Below are 24,737 nucleotides of genomic sequence, written 5' to 3'. Positions count from 1 at the left end.
GCTCTTAAAACCAGTCACAGTTTGTGAGGTTTTATTTGTGACATTTTTCTAAATTAAAGTTGTTTATTTAAATATTTTACCAGAAAACAAGACAAAAATGCTGATTTATTTTTTGCTTAGTATCTTGTTGCTAAGTGGTTTTGGCATGTTGCTATATGGTTTCCAGTGGCAGAAAATTATCCCATAACTTACTCACCCTAAAGCCATCCTAGGTATATACCCTGGCTCTTCCAAGCTTTATAATGGGAGTGAAAGGTGTCTTAGATTTTGAAACCCAAAAAAGCACATCATCCATCATAAAAGTAATCCATACTGCTCCAGGGGGTTAATAAAGGCCTTCTGGCAACCGCCGGCCTAGCGCTGCCAATGATGCTAGTGATAATGATTTCTAGTGTTCTGAATGGTTTCTTACTGGCCTAAGTCAAACAAGTCCACACTTAAGTAAGTTTATATGGTATTCTACTGGTTCTCTAGATGGGGCTGTGGTCCCACCTGCAGTGAAACTCTATGTTCTCTAAATTTACAACATGGTATAATAAATGATCTGTGGGGTATTTTGAGCTGAAACTTCACAGACACATTCTGGGGACACATGAGACTTATATTACATCTTGTAAAAAGGGGCATAATATGTCCTCTTTAAAGAATTAAAGTAGCATTTATATATATATAGTACAAACAGTGTGTGTTTAATACTTAGAGTTAGAGGTCTGTTCAAATCCCTAACTCAAAGAATGACCGACAGTAATATTGAAGCATCACTTGCCTTTGCAAATTCCATTAATTATGGAAATCTGAATATAAATATATATATGGAACACGAATATTTATGGCAAACCCAGTGGAGCTCGGTGAGCATTACCCATTAGTCATTAACACAGTATGGTAATGATGGGTGTGCATGTTTGACGTCTCCACCATGCCTTCAAGCTCCTGCTTTTCATCTCTTTCTCTGTGACTTCTAATTCCTCTCACATCTGATTCCACATTTCAGTTTCATCCCCAAAATACAGATTTGTGCAACCTTTCTGTGTCAATAGCTTATGTTCTTTTGAAACAAATGAACAGCTCTTTTATATTTCCTCAGCTTCAATTACCATTCCCAGCATTCTCTGTGTATGTGTGTGTGTGTGTACGCTTGAGGGAGTTAGACAGGATGTTCATTATCATACCATAGGTCAGGTCTGTGTGTATTTCCCTAATTGCCTCTCCTTGTACGTGATTTTTTTTTCTCCTATTGCCTTTCTTCTTCTTGTTTGATGATGCCAAATTCCAGGCCTCAGTGTCCTGCCTGATTCCTCCGTACATCCGTCTGTGCTCAGAATTATTCATCGGAATAGCAGGTGTGACGTGCAGCGTTTTAGCAAGCGCCTCGGACTCACCAGAGATGAGAAGCTTTCTCGCCACCCACCCATCCCGCAAACACAGACCCTCTAGTGACCCGACGACGGTTTCTGCAAGACTAACCATGACAACACGCCATACAACATGCTTCCACATCATATGGAAACAATGAGGCTTGTTGTTTCCCAATAAGAAAACGAGGGTCGTGAAGGAGTTTGACACCATCTGTCAATCTTTCAACGCCCTCCCCTGCTCCTTTTTTATTTCTTTTTTGTCCATCAGAGTCTCATAAAAGCAATTTTTTTCCCCCATGTGTTTGTAAACAGCTCCGGGGTGACAGGGTTCTACCTGTGGAGAGGCTGCAGTCGCTGAGAGTAGCTCATCCATTTCTAATGCAATTAGAGGTGTCAGTATCTCCTCCTGAGAAGCTCTTCCTGCGTGGCCACTGAATATGGGTCCTCCTTCCATTTAAATCCGCTGGATTAGATTTGAGTGTCAGCTGGCAGACCTGCTAAGTGTCCCCTGACTAAGTAGACTGAAATGTGTGTCAGTATATTATTTTCATTGGCTTGCGCACAGAATGTTGTTGCAAAAAGATGAATCGACTGTCTCAGATGTTTCTCTGAAAATTCAGTAACACGTTTAAGGCCCGTTCACACCAAGGATGATATCTATAAAAATATAATGCTAAAAATATAAAAGAATAGTCCACACCACAACTATAACGCTAAAGTTTTCTGCACTCACTTAGATTTTGAAGATAAGTGTTTGTTCAAATCCTTAATCCTTACTAGGAGCAGTAGCAGTAGATATTTTGGAAGAATTTGATGAGAAATGTTTGAGATCGTACTGAAATCTGACTTTAAATTGCAAATTTTGGTGTCTCAGGCTCAGCAAATCTGACCAGTTTTTTGAGACAGTTTTTAGATTTATTAGAAGCTCTAGAGAAAGATACATATGAGATTGCTTATGTCTTTTTGTCGGGATAAAAATCTGAGAATCAAGAGACATCAGTAAAAGTCTTTGTATTCTTTCCATTTAATCTCATTGCTGCTGTCTAGGGGAGATGTTAAAAAGATATATTTTGTGGATTTTTTTTGTGGAAACACATAATATCCCTTATTTATGTTATGTAGGATGAATGTGCATCCTGTGTTTGAATGTATTTGCTGCTGTTTCACATGTTCTGTAATATACGTGGAAATGCCGCCATTAACTTTACATGCTGCTTCAGAGAAGATCGACTGAGATGGTGTTCCTTTAACGCGAGTCCTCCGTATCATTAATAAGGGTCATTTAGCGTGTGGTAGAGAGCGCTGGCCCGCGCTCTTTGTCTTTAGTGACACCAGCGCCAAATGAGGAGAGACAATGTCTCCCACTGATCAATGAGGGGAAAAAATGCTGCCAGTGAAATGAAGTTAAATCTAATGTGATAAACGGCCCCGTCTGTCAGCGGGATCAGATCAGAGGTTTTAATTTTATTCAAGACATTGCGGCTCAGGTAAATAAATAAAGGGTGTAATGTAAGGAGGCACCGCGCTCCCTTGAGAATCTCAGCCTGAAATTTTAGAGGATGAGATGCCATTTAACGAAGATAATTTATATCTGCTGTCGTCCTTCCACCTGAGATCCGAGATCTTCACACTGGACATTATTTTTATTTTTATTTTTTTCATCTCCTAGCATCTTCATAATAGAGCAGTAGATTCTGTATAGAAACTCTATGTACATAATCATTGTATCTCCTTCTGTAAACATATGCTAAGAAACATTTGGGTATTAAAAGGCTCGGGGGAATTGTGTCTCAAGGATGTATCTCAAGCTGTCTAATATGGCAGCTCGAGCACCTTAGAGCCTAAGCCTCTCGCCAAATCCAAAGATTGTCAATAAATTTCATTCTCAAAGTGGACCTGACTGAAATATATTTATTTATTTTTATTAAATTTTTTTTTTTTTTTGCTTGCATCTGTGCAGGAAATGCCATCCGGCCCATCGCATTGCGAGCAGTGTCCGCTATAGCGAAAGCTCTACCTGGTTTTCCCATTCTGGCCACCGGGGGCATCGACTCTGCAGAGTCCGGATTGCAGTTCCTCCATGCAGGAGCCACAGTGTTACAGGTAAGTGATAGAGGCTGCATCCGAAATCACATACTCTAAGTAATAAGTAATTACTTTTCCACCATTAAAAAGTATGTTCTATATAGTATAAATGTATGTAGTATGAATGGACTACATTTGCCATGTTGTCATGTGACCTACCAGTGTTAGTTGCACTTTTTCCCATTCATTTACATTTACATTTATTCATTTAGCTGACGCTTTTATCCAAAGCGACTTACAATTGCTATATATATCAGAGGTCGCACGCCTCTGGAGCAACTAGGGGTTAAGTGTCTTGCTCAGGGACACATTGATGTCTCACAGTGGATTCGAACCCGGGTCTCTCACACCAAAGGCATGTGTCTTATCCATTGCGCCACACCACCCCATTCATAAATCCTGGGATAGTAAACTGTCCATCGTATGCACACTTCAGAAATTCGTCTACATTAATTAGCCATCTTGGTACTCTTTGCCTAGTCTTTTACGAGTACTATGAATTCTGACTATCTTGTCACATACCGTTTTCGTCTACTACATAGTAAGGAAGTATGGCGATTTCAGATGAAGCCAGAGTCTCTGTCCAAGACAGTGTGCAGTATTAGATCAGGCTGTTATATATTAGCACTTTATTCAAATCAAACAAAAATGCTCTGTAGTGGGCTGAAAAACCAATCACTTGGTATAATAAGAACAGTTTTATTTTTTCGTTAAAGCATCCATGTACTTTTACAAATATGAAGTCAAATATTATCTAATGATGATTTTATATTAATAAGACCACCATAAAAGATCAAACAGGACAAAAAATACTGATAAATTGCAGTAATGCTAAAAAAAAAATTATTTTGAATGTAATAAGCAGTTTCAACAATGCCAATTAAAGGGGTTTGTGGCAAGCAGGATGAGGCCGAGGGCCGTGAGAGGTCCTATTATGCCCTTTTATGAAGTCTTGATTTTGTTATTGGGGTGTATTAGAATACGCTTTCATGCTTGATTGATCAAAAAACATTATTTTTCACATATTTTACATTATTACAGCTCCTCTCTCTTTAGTTCTGGTTTTGATGAAGCCCCTCCTTCTGAAATACGAAATGTGCTGTTATTGGCTAGCTGGCCCAGTGTGTTGTGATTGGTAGCGATTAGCGTGTGTTTCGGGAAATGTCCCGCCCCTCCATAACCGCGAGTTCTGCTCTAGTGTAAATATAAAGGATGGCGGCAATTTCGAACCCAATTCAGACCCTGACAATGTTAACAAACAAGAGGAGCATCCAGAACGGATTTCATGCACACGGATTTCACAGAACGTTTCAGAGTGGTATGTTTTTCTTGTACATTATAGGTACGATGTTATCCACCATTTAATCATGATATTTGTCGGAAAACGATGCTTATACAAACAGTAATCGATCACAAAAAAAGGGGCGGTGAACAACCTCACAAAAGTGAGAGTTTACAAAAGCTGTAGTAAACAACACTATAACAACACTAATGTTGGCTAGCAGGCGAGCGTAGCAACAACATAAAACTTATAATTAGAACAGTTAATAGAAAACGCAACTACAAATAATAAGACATACTTACAAGTTGCCATCCACAAACAACAGATTGTCCCGACAAAGTAGAATCTGTTCCATTTCAGGAGAAGCTTTTGTGTGTAGCCTTCATCGTGGTTCTGGAAGCTGTTCTTCGTAAAATGTGCAGCACACAGATAAACTTCGGGATTATACTGTTCAGGAACAGTGTTTAAAATAAATTTTAACCACTCTAAGCTCGTCAGCCAAATGAGGTGTGGACAAAACAGTGTATCTTTGACATATCAGCAGCTCATCCAGGCCTCGCCCTCATTTCTGTGTATTCCGTGGGCAGGGATTATTTAAATGAGGAACATTATGACTTAATAAATCCCGGAAAAATCGTGTTGTAGTCCAAACGAGCCGTTCATTGTAGTTCATGGAAAGTGGATTCCGTTAAAATCCCCCTGTTGTGAAAATCAAGCTTTTAATGTTGTTTATGTGTCTACAGTATATGGTGTTTTTCATATGCTTTAAGACAAACCATGTGCAAATTCATAAGTCAACACCATTGCTGAGTTATTTTCTCCTTAAAACTGCTGTGAACTAAAAGCGGTTTGAAATCACTGTTTGAAAACTACCTTGTAACCAATCAGGTCAACGTGTGATCGTCAACGAGTGGATCTCTGAGCTGTGCGAGCGAGCGGAGGCGGGGATAATTTGCAGATTCATAGAACCGTGTATACTAAATGAAGCAAGGGTGTAGAGTTACATTCAAGCTATTTTAAGGCATGAATAATTTTTTTATAAGGAGAAAAAATGTTTAAATATGTAATTTTGGTGATCAAAGATGAGTTTTGAGGGATGAAATGATTGACTAAAGCAGAACTTTAAATAAAATATCTTCCTTTGGAGTAGACATTGAGCTTTGTAACCTTGCAGATCTTTTTTATGCTCAAACAGCAACATTACATACTAACCAAAGTTTAAAAAGTGAAAAAGCATAACAGGACCCCTTTAAGTTTGATCAAATGTTTTAAAAAAAATTGTGTTTTAATGCAATAAAGATGCATATTGCACGTCTGATTTTTTATTTTAATTGTTTAGTTTTATATGCAAGATTTTTCTCTTCACTTCAGTAGTGTTTTGCTTTATCATAGCTTTCATTAACATTAACAAACATTGTAATTTCATTAACATTAACAAACATTATAATTACTTTATAAAATACTTAATAGCTCACAGTACCACAGTGCTGCTCAAACTCATCATCAGAACCTGGTTTGTTGTGTGACGTCACCATAATTAATAATCTATGCAACTCAAGTCCAAATATGTTTCTAGTTTATGACACAATTTGTCATGGTGTGCATTGTGTGTGCGCATTGATACGCAATTACTTTTAATTGGTATCGTCAGCCCTGCATTTGTCTCAGCTGTATACAAAGTTTTAATTAGAAAACTTTGTTGTAAATGAGATACAGTATAGTTAAGCATAATATTTAGATTGCAGATTGAAAAGTGTTTCTAAACTCTCCACATCATGGCTTGCTTGTGTCTGGGGAGTAATCAAATAGAGAATCTGTATGCAAATTGAATCTCTATCTTTGAATAAATGCATTTACTATTTTTAAAGGTTGATTTAATGTTTCGGTAATGTCTTTCCCTCTCCTACCTGTTCAGTGGGAACACTTGGGATCTGAAGAGTCTTTTTGCATTCAGACATTTGTCCTTTGAGTTAATATGAAAATTTAATTACAGAATAACTTGGGCTCTTAATAGAATCATAATGCTTTCGATTGCAGATCCTCCGCTTTAAAAATCCGTAATTTGTATTTCATCTTACTCAATATAATCACTATTTGTGATGCTTTCCTTGCTTTGGAAATTTTCCTGCAAGTGATGAAAGAAAATGCTTTTTTGTGTTAATATTTTGGGTTTAGTGGAGGATTAGTGTTGTGAATCGTGGGGTTTGGATCTGGAAGATGAGTTTGTCGAGAACACCCGCTGTGACGCGCGTCCTTTCAGACACATCAAAGAGTCTGACTGCTGAGAAACTGCATGCAACACACATCTGTGTGCTTCATCAGCACCGCCAAAAACTGATTCTGATTGCTGCTTCCTTTGCAGTGTTTTATCCTCAAGGATAAAACCCGCTCAACCGGGCCTGGCTTGGTTTCGTTCCCCGCACGCCTGCCGAATTCAGGTCAGGTCTGGGTCAATGGAGAACGAACCACCTTTTGGTTTAGGAACGGTAGCGGTTGAAAGAATGCGCTGTAATTCGAACTGTTGCAATCAGCGAGACTTGTAGTCAGAACTGAAGGGACTTGGAAGGACTGAATGGGAGAATCAGGCTCTTCAAAAGACACAAAACGTCTCAGTGTAAACACAAACGCTGTAGGCGCTCACGCTATTGTTTCTAAGCAGACACATCGATTCGACGGCGCATCAAAAGTATTCTCCCAAGAACAAATAATATAATGAAGTCCATTCATATCCTGTATTGATTTCTCCGGATCGAATAGTGTTGAACCTGTGGAGTTTTGACTTCCCTTGGTTATTGAAGACAAGATATAGGGTACGTTGCAAGCGGAGCCTGATTTATCCCATTAACTAAGAGAACTGCGAAACCGTAAAGATAATCGTGTAGAGCTTCGGTGATACCTGCAGTCTTTCTGGTGTAAATGTCCCTAAAAGTCAAGAAAATGTGTGCAAAAAAAGACAAATCATTCCATTCAAATGATGCACGGCATCCTGGAGAACAGCAGATCCTTTATTAAAATCATAACTCAAAGTTCATGGCTGTGGTTCTTCCACATTCTGCACAGACTGTGGATGTCGCATACACCAGCAGTCTGTGTCGCTCTGATACAGAGCTCAGATTAGCACTAGGATGTCTAGATTAGCTCTGAAAATATTTGTTTTAGAAAATCAGTTCGTTAGCATGCTTTATCCCCTTAAAAATGCTTGTTGAATCAACCCAATTTTACAATTGAGTGATGTACAAATGTTTTGCGGATTGTCCTGAATCATTTGAGAGAACTGGTTCAAAATTTTGAATGATTCATTTGAAAATTGACAAAAAAAAGTTTCCATTTTAGTTGCAAATACATCTTATTTTTATAAAACCAAAATAAGATGTGTTAGGATCATTGTAAAAATGCCTACCTGGTTGGTTTTCTGTTTGGCTTCCTAGTTTTTCCGCTCTTTTCCACCTTACTTTTAAATCGCTTATGAATGTCTGTGCGGCCATGCGCATTTGACTTATTTTGGGCAATTCTGGGGCTGCAATTGCTTGGATGGTGGTTTCATGATTATTCTTTATGATTATGTTTGCAGGTTCCCAATTAGCATTGGGTTTAAATCCAAAATATTTCCAAATAAAATAAGCACTTTTACATTTCTCTTTGAATCCTGAAATCCTGACCAAACTGCAATGTTTTTGGTATGTTTGAGTTAGTTTTAATATATTGAAACGTTAAAAAACAAACAAACCAAAAAAAAAAAACTGTGAAAGCCTTAAGCTGCATTCAAAATCACACACTGTATAATACTATATTTGGTTTGAAACTTTGTGACAGCTAAAAAAAGTGTGTTCTGTTTAGTATGAGTGTGTGTAGTATGAATGAAATTCTGACGTACTACATTTGCCTTGTTGTCATTGTCATGTGACATACTGTTGCGTCGCTTCACCATCATTCACAACTCCTCTCCCGTGGCCTAATGGGAAAGTAAAGTGTCCATTGTTTCCACACTTCAGAATCTCGCAGGAAGTAGGAGGTCATCCGGGTGCTTTTTGCCCACTGTTTTTCGCTCACTATGCATTCGGACATGCTACTTGGTGTACTGTTTTTTCCCTACTGTAAGTAAGAAAGTATTTGATTTTGAATGCAGCATTTGTGCTTATGGAATGTATGTTTGTCTTCAACGATACTGACTTAGTTCACCCAAAAAGAAAAATTCTTTCTTCTGCAGAACACAAAAAAATTATATTGGAAAATATTGAGGTCCATTTAACTCTAGAGCCAAAAAGCAATGAGATATTTTTCAAAAATATCTTCTTTTGTGTTTCTCAGAAGACAGAAAGTCATGCAGGTTTGAACAATATGAGGGTAAGTAAATAATGACAGAATTTCTTTGCCTTTAAATGCTTGTTCCTTTTTGTCTCGATTCAAATTACATAGCGTTATTTGACAAACCAGGCGAGCTAATAACCCACATCGCTGAAACGTTACTGGGTTTCTGCGAGCATGTACTTTATTCTACCGCAGCTAATGTGACCCCCTTGTCAATCGATACTCTTTAGTTGATTCATTACCAAATACATCGCTTTGCAATCACCCTGTAGGGGATCCGGGGCTCCTCATGGTGCCGTATTGACTTTCATGTGTGATGATAGTGTAAAAGTAACCTACCTGTGTTTAGAGCCTGTTACTATTCAAGGAAAATCCAAAGATCTTGGAATGCTACTAGCTTAACACAGTCAAAATACTTTCATTTACTGAAGCAATGATGTCAAACGTTCACACTCACGGTGTTGTTGTAAAGTGTAATGTCTGCTCCTTTAATAAGATTGGGCTGTTATGATAGATTTTCGCCTGTCATAATGAGACGGTAAAATAGCTGCATTTAGTGGCAGCTGTAGGAGATCAGGACAGCGTTTTCATAGGGAGGTCTTTGGGGGCAATGGAGCAATATTTCACTAATGGCAGAGCTGGTTCAATCTTAATGATCCACACTGTAATTTGGGTCCTTCCCGGTGCATGTAAACAGTTGCGAGCAGCAATAAAGAGACCGTCATCAAGTAGTAAAAATGACTTGTGGCCAAGAAAGCATCAGGATTTTGTAATTTCGTTTCAAACTGCTAAATGTTTCCGTAGAGAGGGGTGTAAAACAAAAGATTTGTCTACAACAACACAAAGCGAGCTTTCATCAAGCAGCCTGGTTAGAGTCGACCTCAGAAACCACATTTTCACAATGTTGCCGTTTGCTTGCAGTTAGGTTACATTCTAGTACAAGGTTCTAGATGTAAAATTCAAAATATGACATATTGTTTACGTATTTAGATAATTGTAGATCAGCTTGTACTGTAGATCATTTTTTATTTTCATATAATCAAATAAAATGGTATGGAAACGTTGTGAAAATGAAAATCTTTTTGGTTTTCTTTTAAGTCCCCCTGTAGTCAATAATTGTATCCCTTAAAACTCATATTTGATCACCAAAATGACATATAAAAAAAAATTTCTTCTTACCTTAAAATAGCTTGAATGTAACTCTACACCCCTTTCTTCATTTAGCATACGCGGAACCATGAATATGCAAATTATCCCCGCCTCCACTCACTCACACCAGCTCAGAGATCACACGTTGACCTGATTGGTTACAAGGTAGTTTGTGACCTCAGAAACACCAGCGATTTCAAACCGTGTTTTTGAGACTGTCTTTGGTTCACTGCAGTTTTAAAGAGAAAATACTCAGCAATGGTGTTGACTTATGAATTTGTACATGCTTTGTCTTATAGCATATTAAAAACACCACATAGACATATAAACAATATTAAAAACTTGATTTTCACCTTTAAGTAGCTTCAAAACGTCAATATAATGTGTTTGCTCTTAAAAAGAAAAACTGCAATGTTTTTGGAACTTAAAATGCCATTTAAAGGAAACAGGATTTTATCATTTCGTTTCATATTGCTAAATGTTTCCATAGAGAGGAAACAAATGATTTGTTTACAACATAGTGAGGTTTAACAAGCATCAAGGTTAGATTCTGCCTCAGAAACCACAAAACGTTTTTATAATGTTGCTTTGGTTGTAATTAAGTTGAATCTATACAACATTCTAGATGTTAAATATAAAAAATATTGTAGCCAGAACGTGATGTGCAAAGCACTGTAAAAAAAAAAGTACAATCAACTTATATGTTTAAGTAATTTCAACTTAAATTACATTAAACTGATTTTAAAAAATGAGTTGAATTTTGTATAACTCATATAAAAAAGTTGCAAATAGTTAAAGCAATGTACAAACATGTTGGCATAACTTTTTGATCATTACTACAAATCAGTACTACAAATTGGAGAAAAGTACATTTTAGTTGCAAATACAAATGTAATTATATACAACCAATAAAAAATAAAAATATTGGAAATGTTCTGAACAAACAGGATTTTTAAGTAGCTTCAAAATGTCAAATTTTACTATATAAGGAAAACCGGACTAAATTGCAATGTTTCCTGTATTTATTTAGGTTTTAAAATAACTGGCTTTACGTCAAAATTAAAATGCAGTGAAAATGTATGTTTATGCCAAAAATACAAGGCCATGTTGCAACGTTTATGAAATATGAAATAAATGATGACAGAATTTTAATTTATGGGTGACCTATCCCTTTAAATTCACATGCATTTTCAGTTGTGCGACCACACATAAAAAAAAAAAAAAAACGAAAGAATGCTTATATCTGTAGAAAAAAAGGCTAAAGGTTGCATCCACTTGTTAGATACCAAACTAGACTGTATTGACTAAATATAGTCCTCTGGTTCAGTGGCTTGTGAAACGTATTTACTTCCAGTGACTTCCATAAAGATGCAGTCTTTTACCTGAAGCGCTAGACAAAATATCAGTTGCTCGTATTTTCCCGGTGCGTTGGTCAATCGGTGCGAATCAAAAAGGACAAGAGCTTCATGCATAGTCATTGTAACATTTGGAAGCCAAACTAAATCTCTTTGGGGGGAGATGCACGGCTAAATGCCAGGATTTTATTGCAGGAAATAAAAGAGCAGACAGAGAGAGAGAGAGCAAGATGAGGGTAGAGGGAGATGGAAAGAGCAGGAGCGCTGAATCTAAAAGCGTCTGAGATCTCAGAAGGAGTTGAAATCAATGCACCACCACAGTTTTCAGCGCAGATAAAAAGGACCTGCCGTCTCAATTGCCTGGAAACTACTTAGAAATTCTCACTTCAAATTTATTTCAGGACTCGGCCACATTAGCGCTAAATACTCCGGGTCAGGATAGCTTTGATGTTCTGCATCAAATGAAAAGCAATAATGGGCAGCGACTCACAGAGCAACAAGCCTTGGATTTTACGGCCTCATCAGACATAGGATCACGCCGTTTAGTTTTGTTTGCTCTTCTTTTAATCATAATGAATCATTTGTTAGCTCAAATCCCAGGTTTGCATCCCAGCTCACATACGTATCTATTCATAGTTTTTCTTTGATGAGCAATAGACCATCCTCCGTAGGATCACTGATCCTCACAAACCTGTTAAAACGGTGTCCAATTGACGTCGTCTGCTCTGTTAACTGCAATAATTACGAATCAATTGTTAAACTGCGGCAGGCATCGGTGGACTCGCGTATTTGTTGATGTTAAATCAAGGTGAAATGACATCGACCTGAATTGGCCTCGTTCAAAAAAACAAACATTCGTTTGTGATGTGTAGATACGAACTGTGGCATATGCGGGGAGAGAAACAAGTTTTATGCAAATTAGAATTCTAATGAAAACATATCTCCCAGAGATGCGTTAGCCAGGGTAAATGCCTCCATTTTCTCAGCATGAGGTATGCCGCGTGGGATTTAATTTTTAAATATACAAATGACGAAGCACGGCCAATGATCTGCACCCCCCTCCCCTTGAGAAAGTCTTTCTTGTGACTGTGAGGAGGAGGGAATAGGGCTGGGAATTGTTAGGAATGTAATGATTTGGTTCCGATTCCACTTAACGATTTGGATTCCTTAATGATTCCATTTGCAGCCCCCTCCTTTCTCACTAAACAAAACATTGTAGTATGGAAACATTACTGTTTTTTATGTTTTTGAAGGAAGACTGCATTTATTTATTCAAAAGTACAGAAACGTACAGTAATATTGTGAAATATTATTACAATTTAAAATAATGGTTTTCTATTGTAATATACTTTAAAATATAATTTCTTTTTCTGTCTTCAGTGTCACATGATCCTTCAGAAATCATTCTAATATGCTGATTTATTATTAATGTTGGAAACAGTTGTGCTGCTTAATATTTTTGGGAATCTGTCATACCTTTTTCAGGATTCACTGGTGAATAAAAAGTTAAAAAGAAGAGCAATTATTTAAAATAGAATTTTTTTCTAACAGTATAAATCTTTACTATCATTTTTTATCAATTTAACATATCTTTGCTGAATAAAAGTATTAATTTCTTTCAAAAAAAAAAGAAAGAAAAAAATCTTTGCACGGTATGTTACAAAAGATTTCTATTTTAAATAAATTCTGTTCTTTTTAACTTTTTATTCATCAAAGAATCCTGAAAAAATTATCACAGGTTTCAAAAAAATATTAGAATGTTAGAAATATTAGCATATTAGAATGTTTTCTGAAGGATCATGTGACACTGAAGACTGATGAGAAGTAATGATGCTGAAAATTCAGCTTTGCATCACAGAAATAAATTATATTTTAAATGACATTAAAATTGAAAACCATTCTTTTAGACTGAAATAATATTTCGCAATATTACAGTTTTTCCTGTATTTTTGATCAGATAAATGCAGGTTTAATGAGCATAAGAGACTTTTTTCAAAAACAATAAAAATTGTAATGAAACTTTTGACCATTACTATATAGGGCTTTCGATTTAACACGCATTAAAATAATTTTGCACCCATACCAGACCTAGTACTTGATTGGTGACGAACATCAGGGCAACAGCTCACTGCGTAAAAGAGCCTATAGAATGCAGTTAGGATGGCCCTAAAATTCAAGATATCACAAGTTTTTATCTCATAGAGGCCTATGATATGATATGATATGATATGATATGATATGATATGATATGATATGGTATATATGTTATGTTATGTTATGTTATGTTATGTTATGTTATGTTATGTTATGTTATGTTATGCTATGCTATGATATGATATGATATGATATGATATGATATGATATGATATGATATGGTATGGTATATATGGTGTATGTTATGTTATGTTATGTTATGTTATGTTATGTTATGTTATGTTATGTTATGTTATGATATGATATGATATGATATGATATGATATGATATGATATGATATGATATGATATGATATGATATGATATGATATGATATGATATGATATGATATGGTTAAGCAGTCTATGGTATTTTAGTGTGCTTTTTCATCTGCTTCGATGGAGGACTGCAGACGTTCAAGAACTGTTAAAGGAATGAAAATCAATCTAAAAAATTGAACTGGCTACGAATAAGAACCTTTTATCAAACCCAATCCTAAAACTAAAAGCGAGATATCAGATACAAACTCCGAGAGAGTCGAGATCCAAAGGTCTACGTGTCGAGTCAGGAACCAGCTGTGAGCGTTTGCAAAGCGACTGAATGCTAATCCTGTGAAAGAAGGCAGTTCTCGGCCCGACTGTGGCTGATGTCAGATCGGTGATAGCGCCAGGAGATAAGCGTGTCTTATCTGCTTCCTTAAGACGCGGTGTGACTGCCATCTGAAGTGCCATAGACACTTGCACAAAGCCAGGCTTCAAGCGCTCCGCACATATCACAGTCTCTGAGCAATGGAAAGGGCTCGGGCGCGCGCTGACGTGCGGTTGATGAGTGAGCATAAGCTCTGCGTTATCGGACTCGTCTCTGCCCTGCCAGTAATGAGAGAATGAATTAGATTTCTCTTAAGGTCAATTGTATTCTGCATTTCAGACCATGTGCGTTGTAATACTGCTTTGATTCAGCATGCTGACGTTAGTCTTTTGAAGGATGGCACATGTTTTAATGACCTTCATTTCTCTCTCTCTCTCTCTCCCTGGATATGCATGTGTATGTGTGCATACAGTATATTTATTTGCATGAGTTTTGTTAGTGTGCATGCAGCCTAGTGGTTAATGGTGTGACCTGGTATCTGAAGGATTGTAGGTTTGAACCCTAGGCTACAAACCTTACATTTTTACAACTTAAAGGGATATCTCACCTAGAAATTAAAATGTGGCCTTTATTTACTTATTTACTCAAGTAAATCCAGACTGACAAGCACAATCATGAAAAAAAGGATCATAAATAAAAAGTAACAATTGGTCATATTGCAAACCAGAAGCTGCATGTACTGTAAATTGATTTTCGTTATACTGTATGTACGGTCAGTACAAGCAATATTTCTTCTTTTGTGTTCCAAAATTATGATGGAATTAAACATATCTTCAGAAATAATGACAGTCTCCAAACATGAACATTCTAAAACATATTTGTATTTTTTTTCATTGTTTTTTTGTTTTTGTTTTATATTTACAAAAAAATGTATTATATATATATATATATATATATATATATATATATATATATATATATATATATATATATATATATATATATATATATATATATATATATAATAAATTTTTTTATTGAACTGGCTACGAATAAGAAAAAATAAAAAAAATAAAAAAAAATAAAAAAAATGTTTGGAAGACTCATTTTTACTGCTCTTTTTGATACCCTCAAAATTTTGGAACAACTTAAGGTGAAAAATCGTCTCTGTATATATATATAACAATATATATATATATTGTTGTTTATTTTTTACTGCCGCAAACCCAACGATTTTTCACCTTAAGTTGTTCCAAAATTTTGAGGGTATCAAAAAGAGCAGTAAAAATGAGTCTTCCAAACATTTTTTTTATTTTTTTTTATTTTTTTTATTTTTTATTTTGTATTCATTTATTCTTATTATTATTGTTGTATTTTATTTTTTTTAGTTTTTAGTTAAAAAAATTATAATTTCATTTCATTTTTTACTTTTATATTTATTTTTGTTCTATTTACAGATTCTACGGCTATCACAGAGACGTGAATTCTCAGTGCACCTATTTCAGTCATATTTGTTGGTTGTAGAAATATTTTATATGTGGTATTAAAAAATATATGCTTACAGCAGCTTTAAGAGCCATTCTGTCGTGATGTTGCGTGTATGTGGAGGTGTATTGTGATTTTAAGACATTTTGCCATTTTATTTATAGCATAATAGTAGCGAGAGGACATGAATGTAATAAGAATTGGGAAATGCTGCGAGTCAGCCCATATGTGCACTAATTACTAAACCACAGCTCCGTCCTGAACCGTTATTAAAGAATCTGGCTCAGCTTGTGTATTCCCACAGGTGTGCAGTGCGGTACAAAACCAGGACTTCACTGTGATCGAGGACTACTGCACTGGTCTGAAAGCCCTGCTCTACCTGAAAAGCATCGAGGAGCTCCAGGACTGGGACGGCCAGTCTCCTCCTACAGCCAGCCATCAGAAGGGGAAGCCTGTGCCTACGCTGGAGGAACTCAAAGGAAGGGTAAAAGACTTCACAGCTGTATTAAAACACCCTTTTACTGATGATTACCCCTCCCCAACTTCCTCTCACACTGCTTTCATTATTACAGTTCTCTGACACGCCATTAAGGAGCTAAACGCAATTCCCATAATTCTACATCTTTAGGAACAAGTGCTCATTAATGCAGCATTAGTGTTACACCCTGGACTTGCATCCATCCATTTACTTGTTGTTAGTTCGTAAAATTCCATGTAATAACAGCGCTGTCCAATACACAGAGTGCAATCTCAAAGGTGAAAGAACATTATAGTGCAGCGCTTAGTCGTTATGGCCCTGTTTTACTGTTTCTTCTGCTAAAACGAAGCACTTGGACCAAATTGAGCAGTTTTAACATGGGTAAGGTTAAAGTGTGCACAAGGTCTTGCAGATGGATCGAATTTTCCCAAGTTTGAATGACCAAAGGAGCTTTGACTTCCAGGAGAAAATAATAATTGGTTTATTTTTATATCTCAACTTTTATTCCTCGCACACGGCATTTACATAGCAGCAACAAAATAATATAGAATCAGAAAATGAGATTTGACAAAGGCAGCTTTTCACGCTTTTAATGGTTTGTACTTCACGTGTACGTTCAGCCCTCGGTAATCTCCCTCATTATTTGTGCACAAGGAATATTAGGCGGCATGTAAATGAGCAAAACTTCAGTAAACTCCTTTCAAAGCAGCGAATTAAAGGCCTTTATCAGATCACAGCCTTTCTGCTAATACACCAGCCGAGGGAAAAGCTTTGAAGCCTGCCTAGTGTTTTCTAACACGCTAGCTGCGACTTCTCAGCTTCTGACTGCAAGGCGGCTCAGCGCAATAGTTTAAATGCTAATGCCAAATGAGCGTCGGGGAATGAAGGAATAAAACGAAAGAGAAGCAGGCTGATAAGTGTAAGTCATTTCCATGTCGACAGGACATTAGTGCTGGAATTGTGGCAACAATGGGAAAGCCGAGGGAAGCTGTGGAGTGTCGCGTAGAAACATCACAGCGGTCCACGTGTCCCCAGGCAGAGTAGAAACGCGTTCGAGGTCCCTGCTCAAAAGAAGGAAAAGTCGCTCACCGCACGGGTCACGGCGATGTATGCTTGACAGGTGGTCTTTTGTAAACCGAAAGAGAAGAAGAGAAATCAATGAACAGTAGACCTTGTGAGCATTGTACTTCACGTCCGCTATTGTACAGTTCTGGCAAGCTGCTTCTCTGTCAGATGGATGTATAAGAAAAATAGATTTGCATTGCTTGCAAGGAGAGATGTGATAAAGACCAATCACAATTCATTATGCATGCATTATGACATCATTGCTGGTACAAAAAAGATTCAGTAAAATAGGGTGTTTTACACCAACATTCAAAAGTTTGGGGTCGGTAGGTTTTTTTTAATGATATGCATTAAATTAATGTAATGTAATGCATTTAAATGTAATGCATTTAAACACATTTATACGCTAACAGTAACTCGTTTAAACAGTACATACATTTATGTTATTCAATTAAATGCTGTTCTTTTGAACTTTCTGTTCATCAAAGAATCCTGAAAAAATATCACCATTTCTATAGAAATATTAAGCAGCACAACAGTTTTCAACATTGATAAGAAATGTTTCTTGTGCAGCAAATCTGCATATTAGGGGGATTTCTGAGGGATCATGCAACACTGAAATAAATTACATTTTAAAATAAATTCAAATAGAAAACTGTTATTTTAAATTCTAATAAAATTCCACAATATTACTGTTTTTACTGTATATTTTAAATACATTGTAAAAAATATAGGGCTGTCAAAAGATTAATCGCATCCAAAATAAAAGTTTGTGTTTACATAATATGTGTGTGTATGGAGTATAATTATTTTCTATATATAAATACACACACATACATATATATATTTAAGAAAATGTGTTATTTATATATAAAATATTTATATATAATATAAATTATATATAATATAAATATATATACACAGTATATACATGCAAATATTTCTTAAATATATACATGCATGTGTGTGTATTTATATATTCAAAATAATTATACACCGTACACACACATATATTATGTAAAAACAAACTTTTATTTTGGATGCGATTAATCGCGATTAATCGTTTGACAGCCCTAAAAAAATACAATGGTAGTGTTTTATTATAATTGATTATTTTTATTCAATAAATCTTCTTCTGCACTGATAGATGTGATCATACTAGCTAGTTTACTTGAAATTTATTTTTAAAGCATTAGAGGCATAAATTCCATCTATTGTTGATTCATTCAACCATTCAAACCTGTTCAAACCAAAGAGCTTCACATTTTCTGAAGGCTGTTCATTTTACCATCATTATATTTTATACTATTTTATTGCATCTTTTAACATACTTTTCCCTACTCTTTCCTTCATATATTTTCATGGAGAATCTATCTCCAATGCTACTGGTATTATCATCCCGATATTATTTCATATTTGTTTTGCATTATTTTTATAGTTAATTGACCGCTAGCTAACATTTAGCAGGACCAAGACTTTCCCCCAAAAAGTGAGAAATATCATTACCATCACATGTAGTGTATCTGGACCATTTCAGTCACTGTATTCAAGGTGTGTTCATATCCCAACATAACAATATAAACTAAGGTTTGAAAAACATACTCGGAAGCATCTGGTTTAAAACAAACAGGTATTTATCTGTGACATACACACACACAGGCTCCATCTGTTCCTCTTTCTCCCCTAACCAGGGCGTTGTGTCGCCCCTGACAGTGTGAGGCAAGACAACCTTGCTGAAGGCTTCATTACCATTATAGTCCTGCCAGGCAACAGTGAGCTGCACAGGCAGCCAGAGCGCTGTTTACAAGTGTTAATACCCCCACGGTCCAGCCTAGCTGAGAGAAAGCGGATCAGATGTCCAGCGGACACACAAACAGGCAACAGTTTCAGTGTTGCACTGCCTAAGCGCAGCGTTTTAGAAGTGGCAGAGGAAACCCAACTGCTCATCCCCTGAGAGAACGATGCTCGCTGCCTCGGCGGGAAGAAAAAAACAAACTTGTCTTTTGCTGAACGCTCCCTTAGGCTCCGTTTTATAAACCACAGCGACTTCTGTGCTCTTGTCTTCTTTCCTTCACATTGTGGAGTGATCAAGCTGCCTTTTTTATTCTTTGTGGCTAACAAATTTTCTCATACCCCTCGCTGTCCTCCATCACCCTTTCTTATCTCTTCTGTCTTCAGTTTAGCACTGTTTTTCTCTGTCTTTTTATTCCTTTGCTCTCTCTCTCTCTCTGTCTTTCAAGCTTTATTTAAACCTTGTCCGGTATGGTGGTTGGCTGCTCGCAGTTTTCAGTCTCATCGAGCTTGCCACAGGTGAGCTGTCAGTCAAAGGAGCTGATGTCTAAAAGCGGTCTGACAGGTAATATCAGTCTGGAGACCTTCACCGGCTGACACAACTCCTTCTGGTATCCCAGCTTAAAGGGATAGTTCACCCAGATTCTGTCATTAATTACTCACCCTCATGTCGTACCAACCCCGTAAGACTTTCGTTAATCTTCAGAACACAAATGAAGATCTTTTTGATGAAATCTGAGAGATTTCTGTCCCTCCATTGACAGCTACGCAACTGACACTTTGACGCTTCAAAAAGTTTATAAAGAGATCATACTAAATGAGGTTCAGCAATATTCTCTCAACCAGTGGCATGAGTTTAGGGCTGGACCTGTTTGACCTAACCATTGACAGAGTGTTTGGGAAATTAGTTTGAACGCATTCCTTGTTTTTGCAATTCTGTCTGGTGGTAGTGTCACAGAAATCACACGACCCCCCCACCCCCGCCCCCACTTATTTTAGGTGACATATGGGGTCATTTGTGCGTAGAGATATGAACGGGCCTGTGGAGAACAGTTTAGAGCACTGCTTTAGTGCACATTAGATATGAAGGTTTGCCTGGCCAGAGTGAAGATGTACTGTTATTGCCAAGCGATTGTCCGACTGCTCAATGGGGTCTTTCATTAGCCCTCTCTCAGATCTGACCCACGAGACAATAGCCAATCGCAATGCATAACACGCTGCTAGCGTCGTTCCTGGGAAGCCTTAGTGTTGTAAAAGTGTGATGGGCTAAAAGGAAGGGTTTGACACGAAATTACGATTGAATAAATGTATGGCCAAGGAAAAAAAAAATACTATAGAAGTCAATGGCTACCGTCAACTGTCTGGTTACCAGCATTCTTCAAAATATCTTCTTTTGTGTTCAACTGAAGAAAGAAACTCATACAGGTTTGGAACAACATAAGGGTGAGTCAATGATCAAATAATTTCAGCTTTTTTTGGGTAAATTATCCCTTTAAATATAAAATAATAGTTAATATTACTTTTTCTTGTTAAATGTGAAGTGTTTAAAGGGCCATTCACCAAATTTAAAGGGGTACAAATTTAAAAGGGTTTTTGGAAAACATTTTTGGAATTGGTGCAACCTGACTATAGAAAACAAAGGGAAAAAAGGCTGTTGTCTTCCGTTAAATAGATAGGAAAACTTCAACACCCATAATGCACTGGGTTGCCATCCATACGTTTTATCATCCGGTGACGTTTTGCTGACGAATAAACGTGATTTTTTTTTTTCTGTACAGGTAACAGAGAGAATGAGTAAACATTGTTTATTTACATATACTACTGACATTGTAACAATACGAAGCGAATTGAAAATTTTATTATAAAAATAATAAGCTTTTCAAACAGGTTTCCAGAACACACCCTCGTCATCCATTGGTTGGTCAAAAAGACTTCCCGTCCTAAACTCATGTCATTGGTTGTGGCAGTGTTGCTGTTATTGAATTTTAACCAGTGCTATTTTAGTACTACTTATATACTATTTTATAGTATATTTATATACTGTTAATGTTATAACGCTATTGCCATTTGTATTAGTTTTTGTTTTCCAAATATTTTCTTTGGAGTAAATTAAATATTTCTGGATATATTCTATAACATTCTATAATTCATTTTTTTTTTTTTTTTCAGTTCTATTTTTAATATTTTTACTACAATTCATTCATTTTATTTTATTTCAGCTTTATTTCAATTACCAAAAATAAATAAAATTTTTAGTTAACAATAACAACACTGATTTTAACATAAAAAAAATCACACAATTCACCTTTAAATTGTAGTTATTTATAACGTTGGTGACGTAAGACATGACAGTAGTTGCTTCAGTGATTGTCTTTGTAATATTGTGTCCTGTGTAAACAATAAGTTGAATCAAGCAGCCCGTCTGTAACATAAATGAATCTTTGCGCGGCTGATGTGTGCTATGTGTTGTTTACAAATTTGAGAGGACTGTACAAGTGAGAAAATGTGTGTGTACTATAAAAAAAACCGCATCCAATTAGGAGAGTCTGTGTGATAGCTGAAGACACAGGACCAGCACGTAGGGTGGTGGACGCCACCCGGTACTTTTCATTAAACCAGACACAGCTCGATGACTTTTCAGTAGCGGGCCACTAAATTATTACAAAACAAATAAGCGAGGATGATGCACAGCATGCTGGGAGTTTGGAGACAAAAGCTTCCCCTTAATGAGCTTGAGAGAATGTCTTCCTCCCTTGGAGTCGCACCTAGGGCCGGGCTCTTAACTTTACGCTGTCTCCCAGGGCCTCACTCTCTCACTGCGGTTTATGCTGGTTCACCCGAAAGCCTCTCGCAGTGTCACGAAGAAGTAGGAACGAGATGACGGGAAAACATTGTGGTTGTAAAAAGACTTTGTGCTGTCCTGGCTTCAAATTAATGAGGTTTGAACACTCTTAGATAAATTTAGGTTTTCATATTTAATTATAGCCTGCTGCAGTGGTTGAGTGTGGATAAATCACATGATTATTATGCTTCAGGGTTGTTTATAGCATTCTTTATGACTTTTATTTTTGACTCATGAGTTGATATCTTTTCTTAATGGCACAATGAGCAGTTGAAAGAGCGATAAGACTTAATGGTTGGATCGCATGGAAGCGCTCGGCTGAGAAACGACGCCTGGCTTTGCTTTGAACCCGCGTCGCTCTTTCATGTAGGTACCCTTGTCATTGCCCGTCTTTGAGTTTTTCACCTTCAGACTTGTTGCTTGACACCCGCTCGCTGTACCTGAAGAAATCAGAAGAGCGAAAGATTAACATCTTTTGATCACTGACATCGACTCCGACATTAAATGAAGGTTTTATTGTGTATATGTGACGAAAAACGGTATTCAAATGCACAGCCTAACTCGCTCGCCAAGAAATGTCATCTGATGGCTTCGCATGAACTCTAATGTGGAATATCTTCAGATCTGATTGTAGTTTGATCTGTAATGCGATTATGTGATGCATGTTTCGCAGGTTCGGCTTCAAGCGCTACAGGGATAGTTCATGTACAACTGAACATTCTGTCATCATTTATTCATCCTCATGTCATATGACTTACTTCTTCAGAAAGAAAAAGAAGAGACTGTTTCTGTCCGTACAGTGAAAGTCAGTGGGGTCCAAAGCAACAATGGAAAAATACTCTAGACAGACATTTTTAAACGTATATTATTATTACGAGTTTCTCATAGAAAAAAGTCATAGATGTTTGGAATGACATTGATTTTTTTTTTTTTTTTTTTTTTTGGGTGAACTGTTCCTTTAAGGTCCCTTGATGTTTAGATATTTTTCTTCAGTAAGTATCCATTAAATTGACAGTAAAGACATTTATAATGTTAATAAATGAAACTTTCTATTCAAAAATCCTGAAAAAACTGTATTAAGGTTTGTTTTTGACATTTAAATAATAAGAAATGCTTTCTGCTTAGAATGATTTCTGAAGGATCGTGTGACACTGAATACTGCAGTAATGACATTACAGGAATAAATTACAATTTAAATTAAAGCTGCAAGCAGCGATGAAAAGGGCCCTCGCACCCCTGCCACCGCCACCCGGCACCTTTAGGAAAGGCCTTAAGATTACACTCACCAAATTTGAAGAGGATCAGATCAAAACTGTAGGAGTTTGTTAAAGTACAACATCAGGAAATGGCAAAAACTGCCCAAAATCTGACAGGAAGTTCAAAATAACTGACTTCCTGTTGTGTTTAGGGCTATGCTCCAAGAGACTTTTTTGTAGGTATTGGGTCTTTACATGTGTGTACCAAATTTCATACCTGTACGTGAAACGTCGAGCCGGGGCAAAATGTAGGGGCAATAAGTAAGCCATTTTGCCCCACCCAATTTTTAAAACCACATCACACGTAAATTGTCACCACTTCTGAAGCGTGTGCAAAGTTTCATGATTTTTCGAGCACGTTTTGTATTTGCCACACTTCCTGCTACCAGCAGGTGGTGCTATTGCTATAATCATAATGAGCATTGGCATGTGTTCAGGACAGGACTCTTATCAAACATGTGAAGTTTGTGGCAGATTGAAAATTGTATGCCTGAGTTACTGCAGGCTGTCTGTGGTTGCCTAGCAACATCAGAACTGCAAGCAACATTAATATTGAACTTATCTGATCATGCATATATCACCAAAAGGCCGAAATTGGGTGAACTAGTGCAAAAAATGCCCGTGCAAAATCAGTTTTTGTGTGTGTTTTTAGTAATTGTTGGTTTGGTGTGTGCTTATTGTTACAATTACACAGCAAAAGTTCAGTGACATTTTTATTTGTGCATGGTAAAAAGCACACAGTGAACTCCGAGAAAACGCTATGCTTGAGCAAACAGTTTGTGAATAGGCAACTACAAATGATGCCCGTGAAAGAGACTGTGAACGCATTGAATAGGATATGTTTAGTTGGTGAATAGCATAGGCTACTATTACACAGTAGCGACAACGTTAAGCGCACCAGAATGAAATATAATATTCAGAAGTAAACACTAACAGCATAGCTGACTTACAGATTCAGTTTACATCCACAAATGAATAAGCACCTCGATTCAGGGAGCAGTGCAAAGTGCCCGTGCAAAATCAGTTTTTGTGAGCTGATCGCCGTCAAAAAAGTTCAGGAGATATTTCTTGCGATGGCAATATGATCAAAAATAACTTTATATTGATTCAATGGATTAATAGCATTTAAAAAAAAAAAAAAAAGTCATGAATTTATTGCATTTTTGGGAAAAAATAATCCGTTTTTATAATAAATCTTAAAAAATTCAAATCCAGATTTTGATTTTCAATGTTGTTATAACCTAAAGATGCTATGTGAAAGTTTGAAACAGAAAATAGTGGTTTTCACACATTTAGTGGTTATCTCACATTCGAGAGATATGCGAATAACACACAGACAGACAGACGGACGTTTCTGTAATTTATAGATAGATGGATTTATCACGTTCGGGAACCAAACTATAATATTCAGAAGTAAACAGTGTAGCTGACTGAGTGTTTATGTCAGAATGTTTATTTTTAAACCACAGCCTTCTTGGGGCTTCTTTGACCGATACAACTCT

General features: G+C 36.7%; 1 protein-coding gene across 4 annotated transcripts in view; it reads left to right on the top strand.

The window, feature by feature from the left end:
• dpyda (dihydropyrimidine dehydrogenase a) overlaps positions 1 to 24,737 on the top strand; it is a 179,251-nt gene that overhangs the window by 145,299 nt on the left and 9,215 nt on the right. For all 4 annotated transcript variants that reach the window (XM_079863361.1, XM_079863359.1, XM_079863360.1 and 1 more), the window contains 2 exons: positions 3,319 to 3,461; positions 16,108 to 16,287. In XM_079863361.1, the coding sequence (XP_079719487.1) occupies positions 3,319 to 3,461; positions 16,108 to 16,287 (323 nt within the window). The remainder of the gene's footprint in view (positions 1 to 3,318; positions 3,462 to 16,107; positions 16,288 to 24,737) is intronic.

Source organism: Squalius cephalus (genome assembly GCF_949319135.1).
Source record: "Squalius cephalus genome assembly, chromosome: 25".
NCBI lineage: Eukaryota > Metazoa > Chordata > Actinopteri > Cypriniformes > Leuciscidae > Squalius > Squalius cephalus.
Note: the sequence above shows the minus strand (reverse complement) of the source record. Positions and strands in the feature narration are given on the sequence as shown.